The sequence below is a fragment of the Triturus cristatus genome, chromosome 4_2 (assembly GCF_964204655.1).
Source record: "Triturus cristatus chromosome 4_2, aTriCri1.1, whole genome shotgun sequence".
Taxonomy (NCBI): domain Eukaryota; kingdom Metazoa; phylum Chordata; class Amphibia; order Caudata; family Salamandridae; genus Triturus; species Triturus cristatus.
In genome coordinates this window covers 924,643,115-924,660,403 of record NC_140586.1, presented here as the reverse complement: position 1 = coordinate 924,660,403, position 17,289 = coordinate 924,643,115, and the positions used below count along the sequence as shown (strand labels likewise).

General features: G+C 47.9%; 1 protein-coding gene across 2 annotated transcripts in view; it reads right to left on the bottom strand.

Annotated features, from left to right (window-relative positions):
- The window catches only part of LOC146835421 (complement factor B-like), a 687,940-nt gene that overhangs the window by 390,217 nt on the left and 280,434 nt on the right, over positions 1-17,289 (bottom strand). For both annotated transcript variants that reach the window (XM_085602982.1, XM_085602983.1), the window contains one exon: positions 5,276-5,414. In XM_085602982.1, the coding sequence (XP_085459108.1) occupies positions 5,276-5,414 (139 nt within the window). The remainder of the gene's footprint in view (positions 1-5,275; positions 5,415-17,289) is intronic.

The following is a 17,289-nucleotide window of genomic DNA, read 5'->3' as shown; positions in this document are numbered from 1 at the left end:
TGAAAAACGTGGCAGCCTGGATGAAGGACAGCTGCCTGAAGCTAAACTCAGAGTAGACCGAGGTCCTCATCCTCGGTCCCTGCACCTCCGCCTGGGATAACACCTGGTTGCCCTCTGCCCTTGGGAGCCCACCCACCCCTACAGACCATGATTGGAACCTCAGCATCATCCTTGACTCCTCCCTCTCCATGAACCGCCAGATCAACGCGGTCGCCTCCGCCTGTTTCAACTGCCTTCGCATCCTCCATAAGACCTTCAAGTGGATCCCCCCAACTGCAGAAGGACCGTCACCCACGCACTCATCACCAGCAGACTGGACTACGGCAACGCCCTCTACACTGAAATCAACAGAACTCTTCTACGCAGACTAAAGACCATCCAGAACACCGCAGCCAGACTCGTCCTTGGGACACCACGCCATGAGCACATGACCCAACACATACGAGGCCTCAACTGGCTCCCCATCGAGAAGAGGGTCACCCTCAAACTCCTCACCCACGCCTACAAAGCCATCCACAACATCGGACCCATATACTTCAACGAGAGAGTATCCTTCCACGCATCCAAGAAGAACCTCCGCTCCACCAACCATACCCTGGCAGAGGTCCCCCACATCAGCAGAAACAGAACCGGCAGGAGAGCTTTCTCCTACATCGCAGCCAAAACCTGGAATAAGATCACTGTGAACATCAGACGCTCCCCAATCCTGCACACGTTCAGGAAGAACATCAAGACCTGGCTCTTCGACTGATCCGGAGCCGCCTCCCCCACTCCTCCAACGCCTTCAGACCCTCACGAGTGAGAAGGGCACTATATAAACCCCTGATTGATTAATTGATTGATTTATAGCAAAGCCACTTAATGGCCTATTTGAAGATGGGAATATTTTCTGATGATTTTTTAAAAAGCCATAGTACTATCGCTAAAAAAAAACAGTTATAACCCAGAGGTACTAAAGAACTACTGCGCCTCCTCCCTATTGCCTTACAGTGCCAAAATCCTTTGGTCAAGTGTGCACAGCCATATTAGGTAGTAACGCAGGACATCAGAGGCCAATGACCACAGCCCCCACGGCTGATGCCCAGTAGCCCTTTTTCCCCATGGCCCTCCAAACGGGGCCTGATATGTTCTTCAATATGTGGATCTCCTCGACTATTAACCTGGTCACTTATTATAGTCTCACCTATATGCAAATTTTTGTTGTGTTCTTTGTTTGCACATATTGTTATAGCAACCGATCAGTCCACAGGGTGTTGTCAACAAAATGGTTCTGGCTGATATAACCAAGTGACTTTAAAATTTGATCTTCAGACAACAACAGTGGGGGGCTGTGCTGCCACACATCCTTAACAGGGTGTGCCGGGTGCATACCATGTAAGTTCGCTTTATTACAGTTAATGTGGTGCTCCCAGTAAAATCGCAGACTCATGCCTTCCCCGGAAACACAGCATTATTGAAAGGCAGACTGGATGTTTGTAGCTACCGGTTTTCCTCTTTAGGTCTCGCATAGGCAGCGCATGCGCTGCCTCTACTAGGCATGAAGTAATCAGTATGTTAGGTGAAACAACACCCATTGATGGGTCATTTCTCGTCACTTGCTATTAGTTAACTTTTGTATTTTTTTGTTAGCGGGCTTAGTATTGGCTCATTTATTTCAGAAGCAGCACAGCCTGACTACAGTCTCCTTACGCTTACACAGCGTAATTGTTATTTTAAAAATAGTGCACATACTTATTTGCACACAATAATGAGCACGGCGTGTGCTGTTAATCATGCATATTCAAGCTAATCCTGCTTGTTTCATTAAGCAACCGATTCGGGGGCCCATGTATCAGCATGGCGTAAAGCCGATAAATATGCGCTTGTCTATCAGCTCCTGTTGTGTTCTACTGGTTCTTCTAGATGCGAGTATGATACTGTTGTACCTCAAGCGCACCATGCATGGGCGCTGGCAACGCTCAACAGAGCCATTCAGTGCCTTGTACGCAAGTGATGTTCTAGCTTCTCCGTTCCTCTCTATTGCTTCTTTCTTTGTGCTCTCCAGCTGCCAACTAAATCAATGGCAATCCACCAAAAGCTAAGCTCCCGGTCCAATCACATAAGCGCTTGTAATAGACCCGAACAGTGCTGAGAGTAGGGGCAAGGCACATGCACGACGTCCAGTGGGTATGTGCTGTTTGTGTGAAGCAGATGTCGTCGCTAGGTCATTTCCTGTGTTGGAACCTAACCATCACCGTCATGCTGCAGACCCTCCTCAGGCACCTCTACCTTTCCCGTTGCCCACCTCCTCTACCCGAGCCCCCTGCGGCCGGTGCGCCAGGCTACTTGGACCAAGCTGCGCAGATCCCCGGGATATCTGTACCACAATGTCGGGACAGTCCATCACAGATCTGATCACAGCTGCCCAACACAGCGTCACTGGCTACGCCATCTCAATGCACAAAATAACACCTTTACCGTGGGTACCGCAAGCGCACCCTTTACCCCTAGATCTGCTTTTCCTCTACTGTTCTCATTCCTACTTCTCTCATGCCTCCATGCTCTTACCCCCTTATTGACCTTTCCTCTGTTGCCCCCGTAGCAGCCTTTCCTCTGTTGCCCTCATACCTGCCTCTCCTTTGTTTCCCAATGTCTCCCTTCTGTCGTGCTCCCATATCTGCTTCTCTTCTGATGTGCCACCATACCTCGCTTTTGTTCCCCCCATATGTCTCTCTTCTGACATTACCCCTTAGCTGCTTCCCGTCTGTGGCCCCACATATGCCTCTGCTGTTGCCATCATATCTGTCTCTTCTCTCTCTCGTTATTTGCATCCCCCTGGTGCTCCGATACCTGCTTCTCTTCAGCTCCATATTTGCGTCATCCTAGATACACCGGCGTACTTCTGCACTGTCGCCCCTGCCTCAGCCCTCTACTCTTGGTGCCTGCCCTTCTCACTACCTATGGTGCATACAGGCTCTCCCCACGTGCCCTGAAGTGTTTTATCCTGGGGAACTAACCTTTCTGAAACCTTTTTAACATCCATACCCCTCTTTCATTGTATAGAGGTATGTCATTGGCATTGGTGTTCTGCAATGTATGTCAGTAGCATAAACTTCCAGTGCTGTTGGTTGTCTGTGATTCAGGACAATATTCTGGGGTATCCATCGCAGACTGCATCTACTTAGGTTTCCAGATGTGTTTATAGGGTTGGCTGAGGGGCGGAGCTGATATACTGCACTATTTCAATAGCACCTCTAATTTATTTCTTACATTACATATTGTAAAAAATATACGTTCGTATTTTTTAACCTTGTATACTGGACGTTATGCAGAGATCCATCCATATTCTCATGTCTGTTTACTTCTCCAAGTTCGCTTTTGAAGCGGTCCCCTGATCAGTGGTTCAGGTATTCACCATCACTCGTTTAATCCCGAGAGCACTCATATTTTCATTTCAGATGGCACATTGCTTTACATCTTGCACACGCTGTTTTCTGTTGCAGCTTTCAAGTACTATGTTCCCTCAAGTTATCTTGTCTGAATATACTGCGTCCAGTCAGTATATTTGACAAGGTTGGCAGGCATGTATTAATAGGTTTCACTGGTATACTGGCCATTGTTTCATTGACCAGCATGGGCTATTGTTTGTGATGTTGTTTCCACAAGGACTGAACCGGATTCTTAGCACTGTCACTATTGCATGCTGGATGTTGTATTTTTTTGAGTCTCTTTTGAGCACTTTAAAATCCAGATAAGTTGTTTATTTGTGCATCTGGTGTAATTGAGGGGTTCATTTATCTTCTTGTGCCATGTTTTTAATACATTTGGCATGTGTGTATTTCTCTCAAGCGCATTTTGTCACACATGCTATATTATTTGTTTATTCAACAACAGCCTCATGTGCACACTAATTCTATATAAAATGCCGTGTGCATATTAATGCTACAGCATGGATTGCTCTCCCTCGCCCCACTAGCAGAAAGCGCCCTGTTCACAGCACTATTTGAGAGGCACACCTGTTCATTAAACACATGCCACAGCAGGGCGTGCATATGCCCAGGTCCCAGTGAAGCCGCTTCTCTCACACGGTGGCAACGAGCCTAGCATTTTGTTCACATTTCTTTCTACAAAGAGGCACCCATGCCCTCCTTATGGCATTGAGAACCTATGAGCTGCATATGGTTTCCTTTCATTGTAGGTAACACAGCGGACATACTGCCTGCCCAAGGCATTGCATACATTACAGGGGACGTGCTTGTTACCCTGCGGCACTCTGTGACTCACTAAGTAATGAGTATACTGTACAAAGTTCTAAAAAAAAGACACACAACAGAGTTCTTTGTTTTATTAAGGTGGGGAGGGCATATCCTTACTAAGTGCATTAATGTTTGGCCGTTTACATCATGTATGATGTCATTTTCCTAATATTATTTATAGGCGTTTGTGTGCCATGGAAGGCAGCCCTCAACAGCACACCACATCACTAAACTCAACTACATACCACTGCACAACAAACAATACCATTGCACATAATTACACTCCAAAACACACAATCCCACTCCACATATTTCCAGTACACTCAATACCACATAATTACTATCCACTTAATTCCACAACACACCACGCCACATAATTCCAATACATAAATCCACTCCACACCACACAATTATACAGCTAATTAATCAAGCCCAATTCCAATAATTCAACAACACACCACATACATAAACTCCATAAAACTTTAGTAAAAAACATTGCCATTTGCAATGCCAGTAGCTCCAACTCCAACTCCAACAAATGTGAGACCTATTGCATTTCCAATGCTTGTCTTTATAGGCAGCAATGTGATCTACATTACAAAGGGGACAGAGATAGCTCTGTAGGCAGGTTCAGCAAGTGACTGCGTCCCATTTGCAGCAGGATGCTTTTTGCCCCTTTTAAGGAGCAATCTCTTTGCGGTGCACAGTCTGTGCTCTCACTGAAGGCTGCTTTGCCTCTGCGGCCGCGTCTGTAAGATAGCATGAATAGAGAGGCAAAGCGTTCCCTCATTTGCATGGGGCCACGCCCTCATGGAAATAAGAGAACGCCCTTCTAGGATGGTGCCAGCACTATATGTGCCGCCGAGTGATCTACATTAGAGGGGTCTGTGCAAGTGTCTGCAGCGCGTTCCATAATACCAACGTGCCTTAAGGGAGCAGAAACCGCGTGCACCCCTCCCCCCCCTTAGCTCCTGAGCTCTGTGCACTCATTATTCAGGTCCTGCATGCTGCATCGTGAAAGAGCTGGGACAAGCACTCACCACTGTAATCAAACGCCTGCAGCAGTTCAATGACCCCGGAAGCATCAGTGGCCGCGTCGTCTTCCAGGGCAACGAGTGTCTTGGGGTCTGTGGCGTAGGTGATGATTGCGTACTTTGGCGTGATGTCGTAGGTGGCGATCTACCGAAGGAAGAAAGGACACATTACTGAAATGACCTGCAGTCCCAAACCTATCTGTCCAGGGTTGAAAAAACACAGCTCGCATAGGCACTTTCACAGTCAATGAGAGTTGGGTTTACATATATCCCCATTTCCACAGATTTGCATCTTTTATGATTAGTATCTTAATTGGTGTTTCTTCTAATATTGTATTCCAGCAGCTCTTAACCTTCTGACTTATGTGGACCCTCACTGACTCTCAATAGAAGTGAGAGGCCCCATCCTAAGCAATTTTAATGATTTTAACCTCAAACCAGTACATAGAAATAGAGAAATCAACTATACATAAAAAAATATGCAAATAATAACATACTTAATGTTATTCATAAACAAACAAAATAAGAAAAATAGAAATTTGAATGTGAAGCTTGGAGCTTTTCCAAATGTGGTTTTATTTCTAACAGATGAAACAAGATGCTAGAGTCTAGTATATCACCTTGCCTCTTTTGTTAATAGTGCACGCTCTCTTTTTGTCAGCACCAAACAGTGCTTCAATCGAAGCCATCCATCGTCCATGCTAGATGCTGTACTTGAGCTGCTCCCATGACTCAACCTAAGGTTTGAACTTAGATTTTAGCCGCTAATTTTTCATTCCTTCACATTTCCAGAAATTTTCAATTTCAGTTTTGCTTTTGCTCTTATATATTCTTTGGTTCCGGGAGATATACCCTACAAGCCCCTTTCACCACTTTTGCGTCACTTTTCCCATGTTAAAAACGAAGCAAATCTGGCGCAAGGGCCTTGTAAATCTGCTGCGTAGTATTTACTGGAGACACATGGTAACAGCACCGTCGCACCTCACTTACACAGCAATTACTAGAGCTGGGAACACTGGCATTCAAACACCGGAACATCTTATCAGAACTAAAGTACGCAATAGTCGAAGTACAGTGGATAGCAATACGCTACACACCCTTCAGCGTCCAAAACTCAAAACAAATGTAATAAATAATCATTAATGAGATGAGCACTGAAAACTGAATTCCTTCGTGAAGGCTCACAGGGGTAAATAAAATATATCACATTGTGACAGAATGCTCCAAATAGGTAGGAAGGCGATGCTTCCTCCTGGAATATCCAACATCAGTAGTACCTTTACATAACTAATGTCCTTGTTTTACAGCAGAACCCTTGTCACGTGTGTTTACGACAGCATTACTGATTCGTTTCAGCCATCTTTAATAACAACTTTGTGGTACTTACGCTTTTCACACATATGCATATAGGTGCAGCGGTGCTGAAAACTTCCATTCACATTTGTAAAGATTTGTAAGTCACAGTTTATTAACATCTGGTCTGTAGACTCCTGATGGTCCACAAAACCTACTCAGATGGCCCACGACTGGTTAGGAAATTAAATAATATTCACCCCCTTGAGCCTTTTTTGGAAGCTGGCTATCTATGTAGTATACCAAATGGAGGGGTACATTATGCAGAAAGCAGAGGTGACCCATATTGGTTTACAGGGGTTAATGTAATCATCCCAAATGCTCTCTTTTGTGGTAATGTGCTCAGCAGGTTAGGCTTATCAGAGGATAGTGTCAGTGCCACTGCTCTTTCTCTAAAACAAGGTCAACTGATCAAATTGGCATACACTTTGGCACCCCTGTAAGTCCCTAGTAAATGGTACCCCTGGTACCTATGGCATGGTTACCAAAGAGAGTCCCTAAGGGCTACAGCATGTATTATGCCACCCTAAGGGACCCTATACAAATTGCATGCATCCTGCCATTGCAGACTCTGTCATGTTACAAAACCATGAGTGAAAATACCACATGGCACACTCACTGTGTGCCATGCCACAGTCACTGCCTGTAATACATGTAAGTCACCCCTACAGCAGGCCTTGTAGCTCTAGGGCAGTGTGCATCATATTACATGTGAGGGCATATGTGCATGTCCAGTTCAATTGCTGGATGGTACAAGTGAAAAGATAAGCCATCTTAAGTATATGTACTGGGCACTGGTCATTATGAGTTACCAGTTACTTAAGGGCTTCACTGAAACCTATGGTGTTTGTTATCAAACACCTCATCTTGACAAAGCCATCCTGATGCAGTATTGGATTTCTTCTGACATGCACCCAGAGGGCACCTTAGATGTGCCCACTGAACCCTACTAGTCTTCTAGTGTGCTGGCTGACTGGTATCGACCAGCCAGCCACCACAGACAGGTTTCTGACCCCCAGGAGGTGACAACCAGCGCTCTCTGAGGTCAGAAACAATGCCTGGTCGGAGGAAGGATGGCTAGTGATTTAGCATATCAAGGCCAGGGGCTTAAAGGCCCCTGCTGCCTTTGATATGCGATCCGGCTTCCCTGAGACCAGGGAGATGCCACCCCCTACCCTGTGGCCCATTTGGCACCAGGACAGGTGGGAATTAGCTATGCTAGGGGACTTGTTCTGCCACCAGGCTAATCACACCCCTAAGGTGGGCTGCCTGTTGTGCCCCACAAAGAAAGGGTTCCACCATCTTGTTTTTTGGTGAAATTAGGAATTCGGAGACAGGGTTATGCCCACTCCCCACAGGAAGTAGTCATATAGGGGGTGTAGTGACCCCAAGGGTCTACTGCCCTTCACTCTCCTTAACGCCTCTAAATTGAGTATTTAGGGGGGCCACCTGACACCAGGAAATTAGATTTGTCTGAGTACAAGAAGAAAGACAAAGAAGAGCCAAAGACGCGAGAACTGTGGAGTAGCTGTGGACTTTGGCGCCAAACCCTGCATGCCTGCTTCAGTCCCGACAGTCGTAAAGACTCAACACGTCCTGCAGCTGTGCATCCTCCAAAGCCTCAGAGGCCTCCCAGCACTTCGCCAACCAATGACCATCTCCCATGGAATGGAGGAGCCACTTTCCTGCAGCCAACAATCGTGACGTCTGGTCCACCAATCTGCTGAACACTGGGTCCACCGGCACAGCAGCCACCCAGGAAGCGGTCACGGTGCTCCAGGAGGTCAGATCTATCTCCCCCCCCCCAAGTTTAGAAATGATGGACCCCCCAGGAGCCACCATGCACCAATATCTGGAATAACGGAGCCTGTTGCAAGCACCAAGGCTTGTTTGTGTTCAGTCCGAACACCACCACAGTCAAAACATACCTGCATGTCAAGGGACTGCGACAGAGGCCAGCTCCACGCCAAAGTTGTTTTGCTGTGTTTCTTCTAACTCTTGTGCAGGTGAGCCGAGAACCGTGAGAGCCTCAAACTTGCCGACCCGATGGACAAAACACCTATGCACATGAGCCCCCCAGCCCGACTCCATTGAAACTGACAGTGTTTCTGTGGTTTTGAGACCCTCAAGAGCCAAGCCCCCCTTTGGGTTTGCGCCAGACTGGACTCCCAGTCCTCACTTGCAGCCTTTCTTTACAGGTCCTGTCCCCCACTGGCTTCAGTGAGTAGTGCTTGAGGCTGCCACCCAGACTTCCCAGGGCAGATGAATCATTGGTGCTTTCTTGGGCCTTGGTTCCTACTTACCTTAAGTACAGAGGAACAGTCCTGCAAGTCCTTTGCAAGTGAACCTATGCAGTGAATGTTTCTGCCATAGGATAGCATTACCGTGTTCGAGGCTCATGCCTCAGAAATGTTATTCAAGTATTTTTGCTTACCTGCAAAAATTCAGAACTCAGAAAGTACTTACCTAATATGGATGGTCTTGGTGTCTAAAATTATATAAAACTCTGTTATTTTTCTAAATTGGTTTCGAGTTTCTTCTTGAGAATATGCCTCATCTATCAAACTCTGTGTATACAACAAATGCTTATCACTACCCTCGGATAAGCCTCAACTGCTCGCCCACACTACCGCACAGAGAGCATTTGGGATTATTAGTTTACGCCCTGTAAACCAATAAGGGTCACATGAAGTGTCCCCATAGTGCACCTCTACATTTTGTACACTGCATAGATAGCCAGCTTCCTACAGCTATGCCTTGATTTGAAGAAGCAGAAAAAGCAGCTACAAGCCTGTTCTAATCAACGAGTTTTAAGGTCACTCAGAGGAACAAAGGGTTCGGTGGATCACATCACAATATATTTCCTATCTCACTTGCACAAACTATATCTTTCAAGCCACAGGTTAGGAAGAAAAACGTTACAAAAAATACTTGACAGGCTCTTGCCTTGGGCAAACTTGCCTCTGATGCCCAAAACAGATGCAGTGTCTTATGTCATAGTTCAATATAAGGCAACCATGTGTATGCGATCAACCACATGTTTCGGCCTATGCTTGAACGCCACACCTTCCGGCTTGTGTGAGTTTCGGCTGGAGGTGTGCAGTTTCAGCCTTATGTAGGAGTCATGAGAGAGTATGGACGGGCCTGGGTGCCTTCTCTTGCTGACCTCCATAATGGCAATATAGTGGTGGGATAGTTCTATATTTTTATTTTTATTTTATTGGGATCATTTATAAAGAATACGCAGCACACCCAATGGCGGCAGAGCACTGTGCAGCAACAGGATAGGGAGACAACATGTGAGGTTGGAGAAACCAATGGGTGAGGTTACAATGAGAACTCAGGACATCAAGTATGGAAAAGGAAGAAGAAACCCAGCAGCACAGTGCGGTGAGCTGGCCATAGGAAGGGATTCATGTGTGGATGGCAGGAAGATTGTGAAGCTGTGGGCTTTGAGATCATTCCTGAGCTCAACACTGAAGGTGGAAAGGGAAGTCAGTCAAGAGTCAGGGTCTTTCTGCAGAGGGAGCCTGTTGGTCTGTGTGATGTTTGGGAGTCTTTTAGATTTTCAGCCTTGTCAGGGAGTTGCTCTTAGTAGCATGTGCACCATCAGACATCTTGAGTTTACGGGCAATGTATTCTATTCAAGTGGAGTGCCGTATGGATCAAGCAACATAGTTTATAGAAAAAATAATACATATTTGTAAAGCGTGAACATATCACCGCTTAGGGTTTTTTTTTTTCTTCATTGTGTGTAAAAACAGAGAAATAACACGGTACAATCAATTTCGGTTTCCTTCCCACACACTTTTTTCTTTTTTTTTTAATAACGCCAAGTGCAAACCCTCCCCCCTCCTCAATCCAAGTCGACTTTCCGAGTGGGGTCACCTGAATATAATTTTACATTTTCATAAATCTAGCTTTTTTTCCCTTTACACATAACTCTTCATTCAACTCCTATATTATTATTATTGCATCAGCATCTTTACATTACCCCTTCTGACTCGGCCTTCCTCCACAAATGGACAGATAACAATTAATACATTTCCCATCACTCTCATACACTGTAATGCAACCGTTTCAAGAATATATCTGAATTTAAACCATCACAAAACTGCAAGTGCATAACCTCGCAGCTATTTTAGCAGCCCTTATCTTAAAGTGCGTTACATTAATACATAAATATATACAAACCCTATGTCTCTCCTAACCGCAAAGTGCAAACGAGGAATATTCTATTATTATATAATAATACTAGCAGCCTAATTCATTAATTTTCAAAAAATTCAACATAGTTTATACACATCTTTTCAGTAGACATTTTTCCTACCCATTGAGTTGTTCTCACCTCCCTCCCTCCTGTACAACATGATATAATCTAAAGTTTATGCATATGCTGAATTTTTAAATGTGTAAATATTGCAATAAAGTGCATAGTCAAAATCTCATGCCTCCCTTTAAAATGTACCCATCTACTATGTTTCTCCAGTTAGAAAAAAGCTGGAATGTTTTCATTCCTTTTTTTTTTTTTGTAACCTTTCTACCCCCTTCGCGTATAAATAGCTTTCTCGTGGCTGAATATTCTCAATAGGCGGGCTACCCATTGATGGAACGTTGGTGGCTAGCGTCCAGCCATGATGAAGCAATACAAATTCGATACACCGCCAGTGCTGTACAGACAAGGGCCCCACCTGCATCTATACCAAGATTACTCATGCCAAGCATAATTACCTGAGGAGTCATTTGCAACTGTACCAGCAGAATCTGCTGAAAAAATCCGTCTATTTCTCCTATCAGCGGGATAAGTTCAGTGCAGGAAGCAAGCATATGCACTAAGCCTGCTTTGTATAGTGCACATCGTGGGCAGAGCACCCCTTGCCCCTCTCTCCATTTAGCAATCCGATACGGGGTATAATACAGCTCAAAACATGCTCTGTAAAACTGTGCTTGGAGGTTTGCAGGCATTAAAACCCCTAGATTGTTTTAAAAAGCCTCCTGAAACTCGCTCTCAGAGATTCCCAGGTTTTCTTGCCATTTTCTTGCACATACATCCAAATCATCTTTCATATAGTTATTTAATAAAACATATAATACCCCGATCCTTGGCATGTCCTGTTGTCTTAACTTATCTACCAGGCCGCACCTCTTACAATTCTCACCTCCCTTTTTTAACAAGACATCTCTAACTTGTAGATATTTTAAAAAGTATGAGCTAGATCACAACTCCCTCTCACTTCCTCAAATGACATTAGGCCACGCACATTAAAAAGGCTCCCTACCTGTGTTATACCCGCCTTTGTCCATTTCTCGAAATATTGAGCATTAAAAATATCAGAGGTTTTTCTTCTGCACGAGGGGTGTATAATAGTTTAATTTTCCTAACCCTATCAGACGTCGCACAGATGACCATTGTGGTGTAGCGGTCTAGTGGTTGGCGCGCCCGCCCCGTGACGTCACAGGATGTCCAGCGGCGGCCATTTGTAGTAGTTAGAGCGCCGAATTCAACGGGTGCGGAGCTCCGTGCCGGCGCTCCTGTGAGCAGAATAAATTCATCACACCACAGCAACGTGTGAGCGTGGTTATTTCAGCGAGGGGCTACGTGGGCTACAACTTTACAATGGCGACTAGGTGGTGATCCGGGGGGCTGACCCGGCACCCCGAACCCGAGCCCTCAGCTTCTTAAGACTCAGCAGCGGCACACCACGTGCGAGCCACAGGAGCGCGGCAGCGCAACGGAGCAAGCGCCCACCAACACAGGCGCAGGGAGGCGCACAGAGGGCACCGTTCTTCGCGCACCGGCAGGGGAGGCCTTGCAGAGGAGCTGACCACCCAGGTGCGACACAGCGAAGGTACAGGCCGCTTCCAAGGGGAGAGAGAGCAGCACCCTGGAGGAAACCGGCAGCAGTCCCGCGGAAGAGGGTGAGTCCAGTCAGGAGGACAACGGAAGGGACAGCGACAGTGGGGAGGACGAGACAGCGAACGCACCCACAACAGGAGGAAGACGCGCAGGCAGTAAGAAGAAGATGTCCTCCCAGATGTGCTCCTTAACGAACCCGGTACTGTTCTTGGCCAAACCAGGTGAGCCAGAGATGCCGTGGGACGACTGGAAAAGGTACTTTTTAAACTACCTTGCAGCCCTGGAGGAGGAGAGTGACACTCCATACACGAGCTCACGACGGAAGAAGATCCTCCTACATAACCTGGGCCCGGCAGGGCAACGAGTGTACCAGGACTTGGTGAAAGAGGACAGGACGGCAGCAGGTGACGACGTATTTCAACACGCGTTAGATGATCTGGATGCTCACTATCGGCCGGTGGTGTGCACGGCGATAGACAGATACAACTTTTACCATCGGAAACAGAGTAAGAGTGAGTCAGTCGACGAATACGTGGCAGCTCTACAGAAACTGGCTTTAACATGCAAGTTTGGTACCCTCCAGGAAGAGCTAATAAGGGACCAGATCATAATGCACACGGTGAACAAGAGTATCCAGGAGAAACTGTGGACCAATGGAGACGCGCCACTGAAAACAGTTGTGGCCCTAGTAAAGAAAGCAGAACTTTCCAGAAGGTGCGCGGAGGCAGCCAAGCGCGAGAGCCACCCAGGACAGACGGTGTGCAAGATAGAAGACCGGAGGACGACAGACAGCAAACAGCCAGTTTGGCAACAAGGTGCACGAACAAACAGAAGATTCAACGTGAGGACGCCAAGAATGCAAGGACAAAGACAAGGGAACAAGACGGCCTGCTACAGGTGCGGCAGCGGCACCCATGCAGCCAGCGACAAGAGTTGCCCGGCATGTGGCGCCAAATGATCGTATTGCAGACTCATAGGACACTATGAAAAAGTGTGCAGGAGGAAGGCTCAAAGGCAAGAAGTGAAATTCGTAGCCCAGGGGACACGAGAAGAAGAAGAAGACGGGGACGAAGTTGAGGAGGATGAAATCCTGATTGTAGAAGATCAAGTATTGGGCATAGAGAGCGTGACGGACAGAAAACCCAGGTGCGAAATGAGGATTGGAGGAATACGAACCACCATGGTGGCCGACTCGGGGTCGCCATACACAATAGTACAAAGAAAGATATGGGAGGAAGACTTTGCGCCGAGCACGACATACTACTTGAGGCCCACTGACATCCATCCCGTAACCTTTACCGGGGAACCGATACCCATGGTAGGGTACTGTCCGCTAACCTTCGAATTCCGAGGCCGCACATGCGAAGGGAAGCTGTAAGAGGCAGAGAAAGGACCATCGGTGTTGGGCTGGAGAGACCAAGGAGAATTGGGCATAAAATTGAACCCAGGTGGACACACGCAAGTCCTCAAGACGGACGAGGGCCAAGACACCGAAGGGCGGCGAAGGAAAGAAGAATTCCCAGAGGTATTTAAAGACACTATAGGCCGTATGGTGAAGTTTACGCACAAGATCCAACTTAGAGCGGGAGCACAGCCAGTATCCCACAAGGTGCGCAACATACCGTTCCGTGTACGAGTAGCGGTGCAAGAAGAGCTACAAAGGTTGGAAGACAATGGTGTGATCGAGGCGATCGATAATGCAGAATGGTTGGCTCCCTTAGTCGTGGCGCAGAAGCCCAGCGGGAAGGTGAGACTGTGTGTCGACCTGAGAGAGCTGAATAAGAACATTGTTGTCGACAAGTTCCCGCTGCCCAGGATTAACGAGATGCTAGCGAAGACCCAAGGAGCGCAGTGGTTCTCCACGGTAGACCTGACGTCTGCCTACCACCAGATCGCCCTGCACAAGTCATGCAACCACCTGACGTCGTTCATTACGCCGTTCCGGGTGCTACAAATTCCTGAGGATGCCATTCGGACTCGCGTCCGCGGCCTTCCAGAAATTGATGCATAAGCTATTCCACAGGAAGACAGGCATCCAATACTTTCAAGACGACATCTTGGTGATGGGAGCCTCCCGAGACGAGCATGACGGGAGACTGGCAGAAGTCTTGTCGGTACTGAAGCAGAACGGGCTCACGGCCCAATGGGACAAATGCAAGTTCGGCTTGAACGCAGTCACATACCTGGGCCATGAAATAAGCAGGCACGGTATAGAACCCAAGTCATCATATGTCGCTGCAATCAGGGAAGCGCCCACACCATCGAGCAAAGAAGACGTAAGGACCTTTCTGGGGATGGCGGAGTTTTATAGCAAGTTCGTACCCCATTTCACCTCCAAAACCTACCTAATGAGGTCACTACTCAAAAACAAGTCCACCTTCATATGGACGGGAGAGCATCAACGGGAATTCGAGGAGGTAAAAAGGAACATCAGCGAGGCAGTGCCGATTCACGGATATGACCCGGAAGCCCCCAGCATGTTGACGACGGATGCCAGTGATCGAGGGCTGGGAGCAGTCCTGACGCAAAAGACGGCGGACGGAGAGATAGCCACGATTAGCTTCGCATCGCGAGCGCTAGCCCCGAATGAAAGCAAGTTCAGCGTCATTGAAAAGGAGATGTTAGCAGCGGTGTGGGCGATGGAGAGGTTCCGACAATTCGTATGGGGCGGCCGGTTCCTGCTACGCACAGACCACAAGCCGCTAGTGAAGGTTCTCACATCAGGGGGGCATGAGCATACCACGCCACGAATTGCGAAGATGACGCTCAGGTTATTAGATTACGTCTACGACGTGGAATATCTACCAGGACACCGGAACAAAGTGGCGGACTTCCTGAGCAGGGCAGCGGCCAAGGAAACCGCAGAAGTCCACGAAGAAGGTGGTTGGGAAGACTATGCAGTAGCATTTACAGGTGACCACGAAAGAGCGATAAGTGCCCAAGACTGGGAAGAGGAGTACGGGAACGACGAGAAGTTGAGCGCAGTCAAGGCGTACGTAACAAACGGATGGCCAGAGAAAAGACTGTTGAGTGAGGAGCTCAAACAGTTTTGGGAAGTCAAGGATGAACTGTCCCTAGGAGAGAAGCCAGGGTTCTTGCTGCGCGGCAACAAGGTGGTTCCTCCACACTCATTGAGACCACGCATCCTAGCCATCACCCATGAGGGCCACCTGGGTATTGTAAAGACCAAGGGAAGAGCCAAGGAGGATTACTGGTGGCCGGGAATAGACCTGGCAGTAGAACGCCATGTACGAGGATGCGAGCACTGCAACAATGCGGACAAGACTCAAAGGATGTTGAGACCACCCCTGGGCAAGTACGCATGTCCGGAGAATCCATGGGAGGAGATCTCCATCGACGTCCTGGGACCCATCACAGATGCGGACAACATCCAGAAGTATGTTACCGTAGTGGTTGATCGATATTCTAAATGGCCAGAAGTCCATGTGGCAGACAATGCAGAGACGGAGACGATTCTGGAATTCCTGACAGATGTCTTCATAAGGGAAGGTATACCCAAGGGGATCCTGAGCGACAACGGACCGCAATTCACCTCCAGCAAATGGGAAACCTTCATGGACAGAAACGGAATCACCATCCGGCACACCCCCATTTACCATCCGGCCGGGAACGGCGCGGTGGAAAGGTTCAACAGAGTGATCATGGGTTCCGTTCAAGCAGCAATCAGCCAAGGGAAGGACTGGGAAAAGGAGCTGAAAAGGCTGATGTGGGCATACCGGATCACCCCCACTTCAACGGGGTACAGCCCGTTTCGGGTGCTAAGGGGACGAGAGCCCTTCACGAAGGACAATGTTGCCTGGAAGCGCCTCACTGTTCAGAGACATTGGTCCCCGGCAGTAGTGCGGAAAAACTGGGAGAAGGCACAGGCAGTATATACGGAACACTACGACAGGAAACACAACACAAAGGAGGTTGCGCTGGAAAGGGGAGAGTGGGTGAGAGTCAGGCTACCCACCCTGAAGAAGAAAGGGGACAGTAAGTTCACACCGCCGTTCCAAGTGCTGGAACCGTACTCAAGATCAGCACTTCTCAGTGATGGGAAGATATGGTCACAGGACCGCATGGCGAGGTGCTCACCCGTGGAAGAGAAGACACCGACAGAGGCGACTCCTGCAAGGACACCGCGCTGCGCGAAGAGTCCAGCGGAAGGGAGAGAGAGCCCCCCAGAAGGAACGGAAGGGAGTCCTCAGGAGGAAACGGGACACAGCACCTGCGAGGAGAAGAGAGGGCAGGAAGGAGAAGCCCGAGAGGACAATGAGACCAATGAGAAGGGACATGCAAGTAGGGAAGGCGAAGATGGGGCAGCAGACCGACGGAGCATGACAACCACTCCGAAGGCAGGTGATCCCAATAAGTGGACAAGACGGGGAAGGAGAATCACACTGCCCCGGAAGTTCGGAGAATTCTGCATGGACAACAAGTAAGACTGTATATGTTATAAGGGGGGTAAGTTGGGGTTTTGTGTTGAAAAAGGGGGAGATGTGGTGTAGCGGTCTAGTGGTTGGCGCGCCCGCCCCGTGACGTCACAGGATGTCTGGCGGCGGCCATTTTGTAGTAGTTAGAGCGCCGAATTCAACGGGTGCGGAGCTCCGTGCCGGCGCTCCTGTGAGCAGAATAAATTCATCACACCACAGCAACGTGTGAGCGTGGTTATTTCAGCGAGGGGCTACGAGGGCTACAACTTTACAACCATACCCTAGAGGCCGTATGCAGAGTTGTAAAACGCACTCTCTTGTAGTATCCATAATTAAGCTGACGCCATAAACATCCTCTTACATCGCAAGTTATC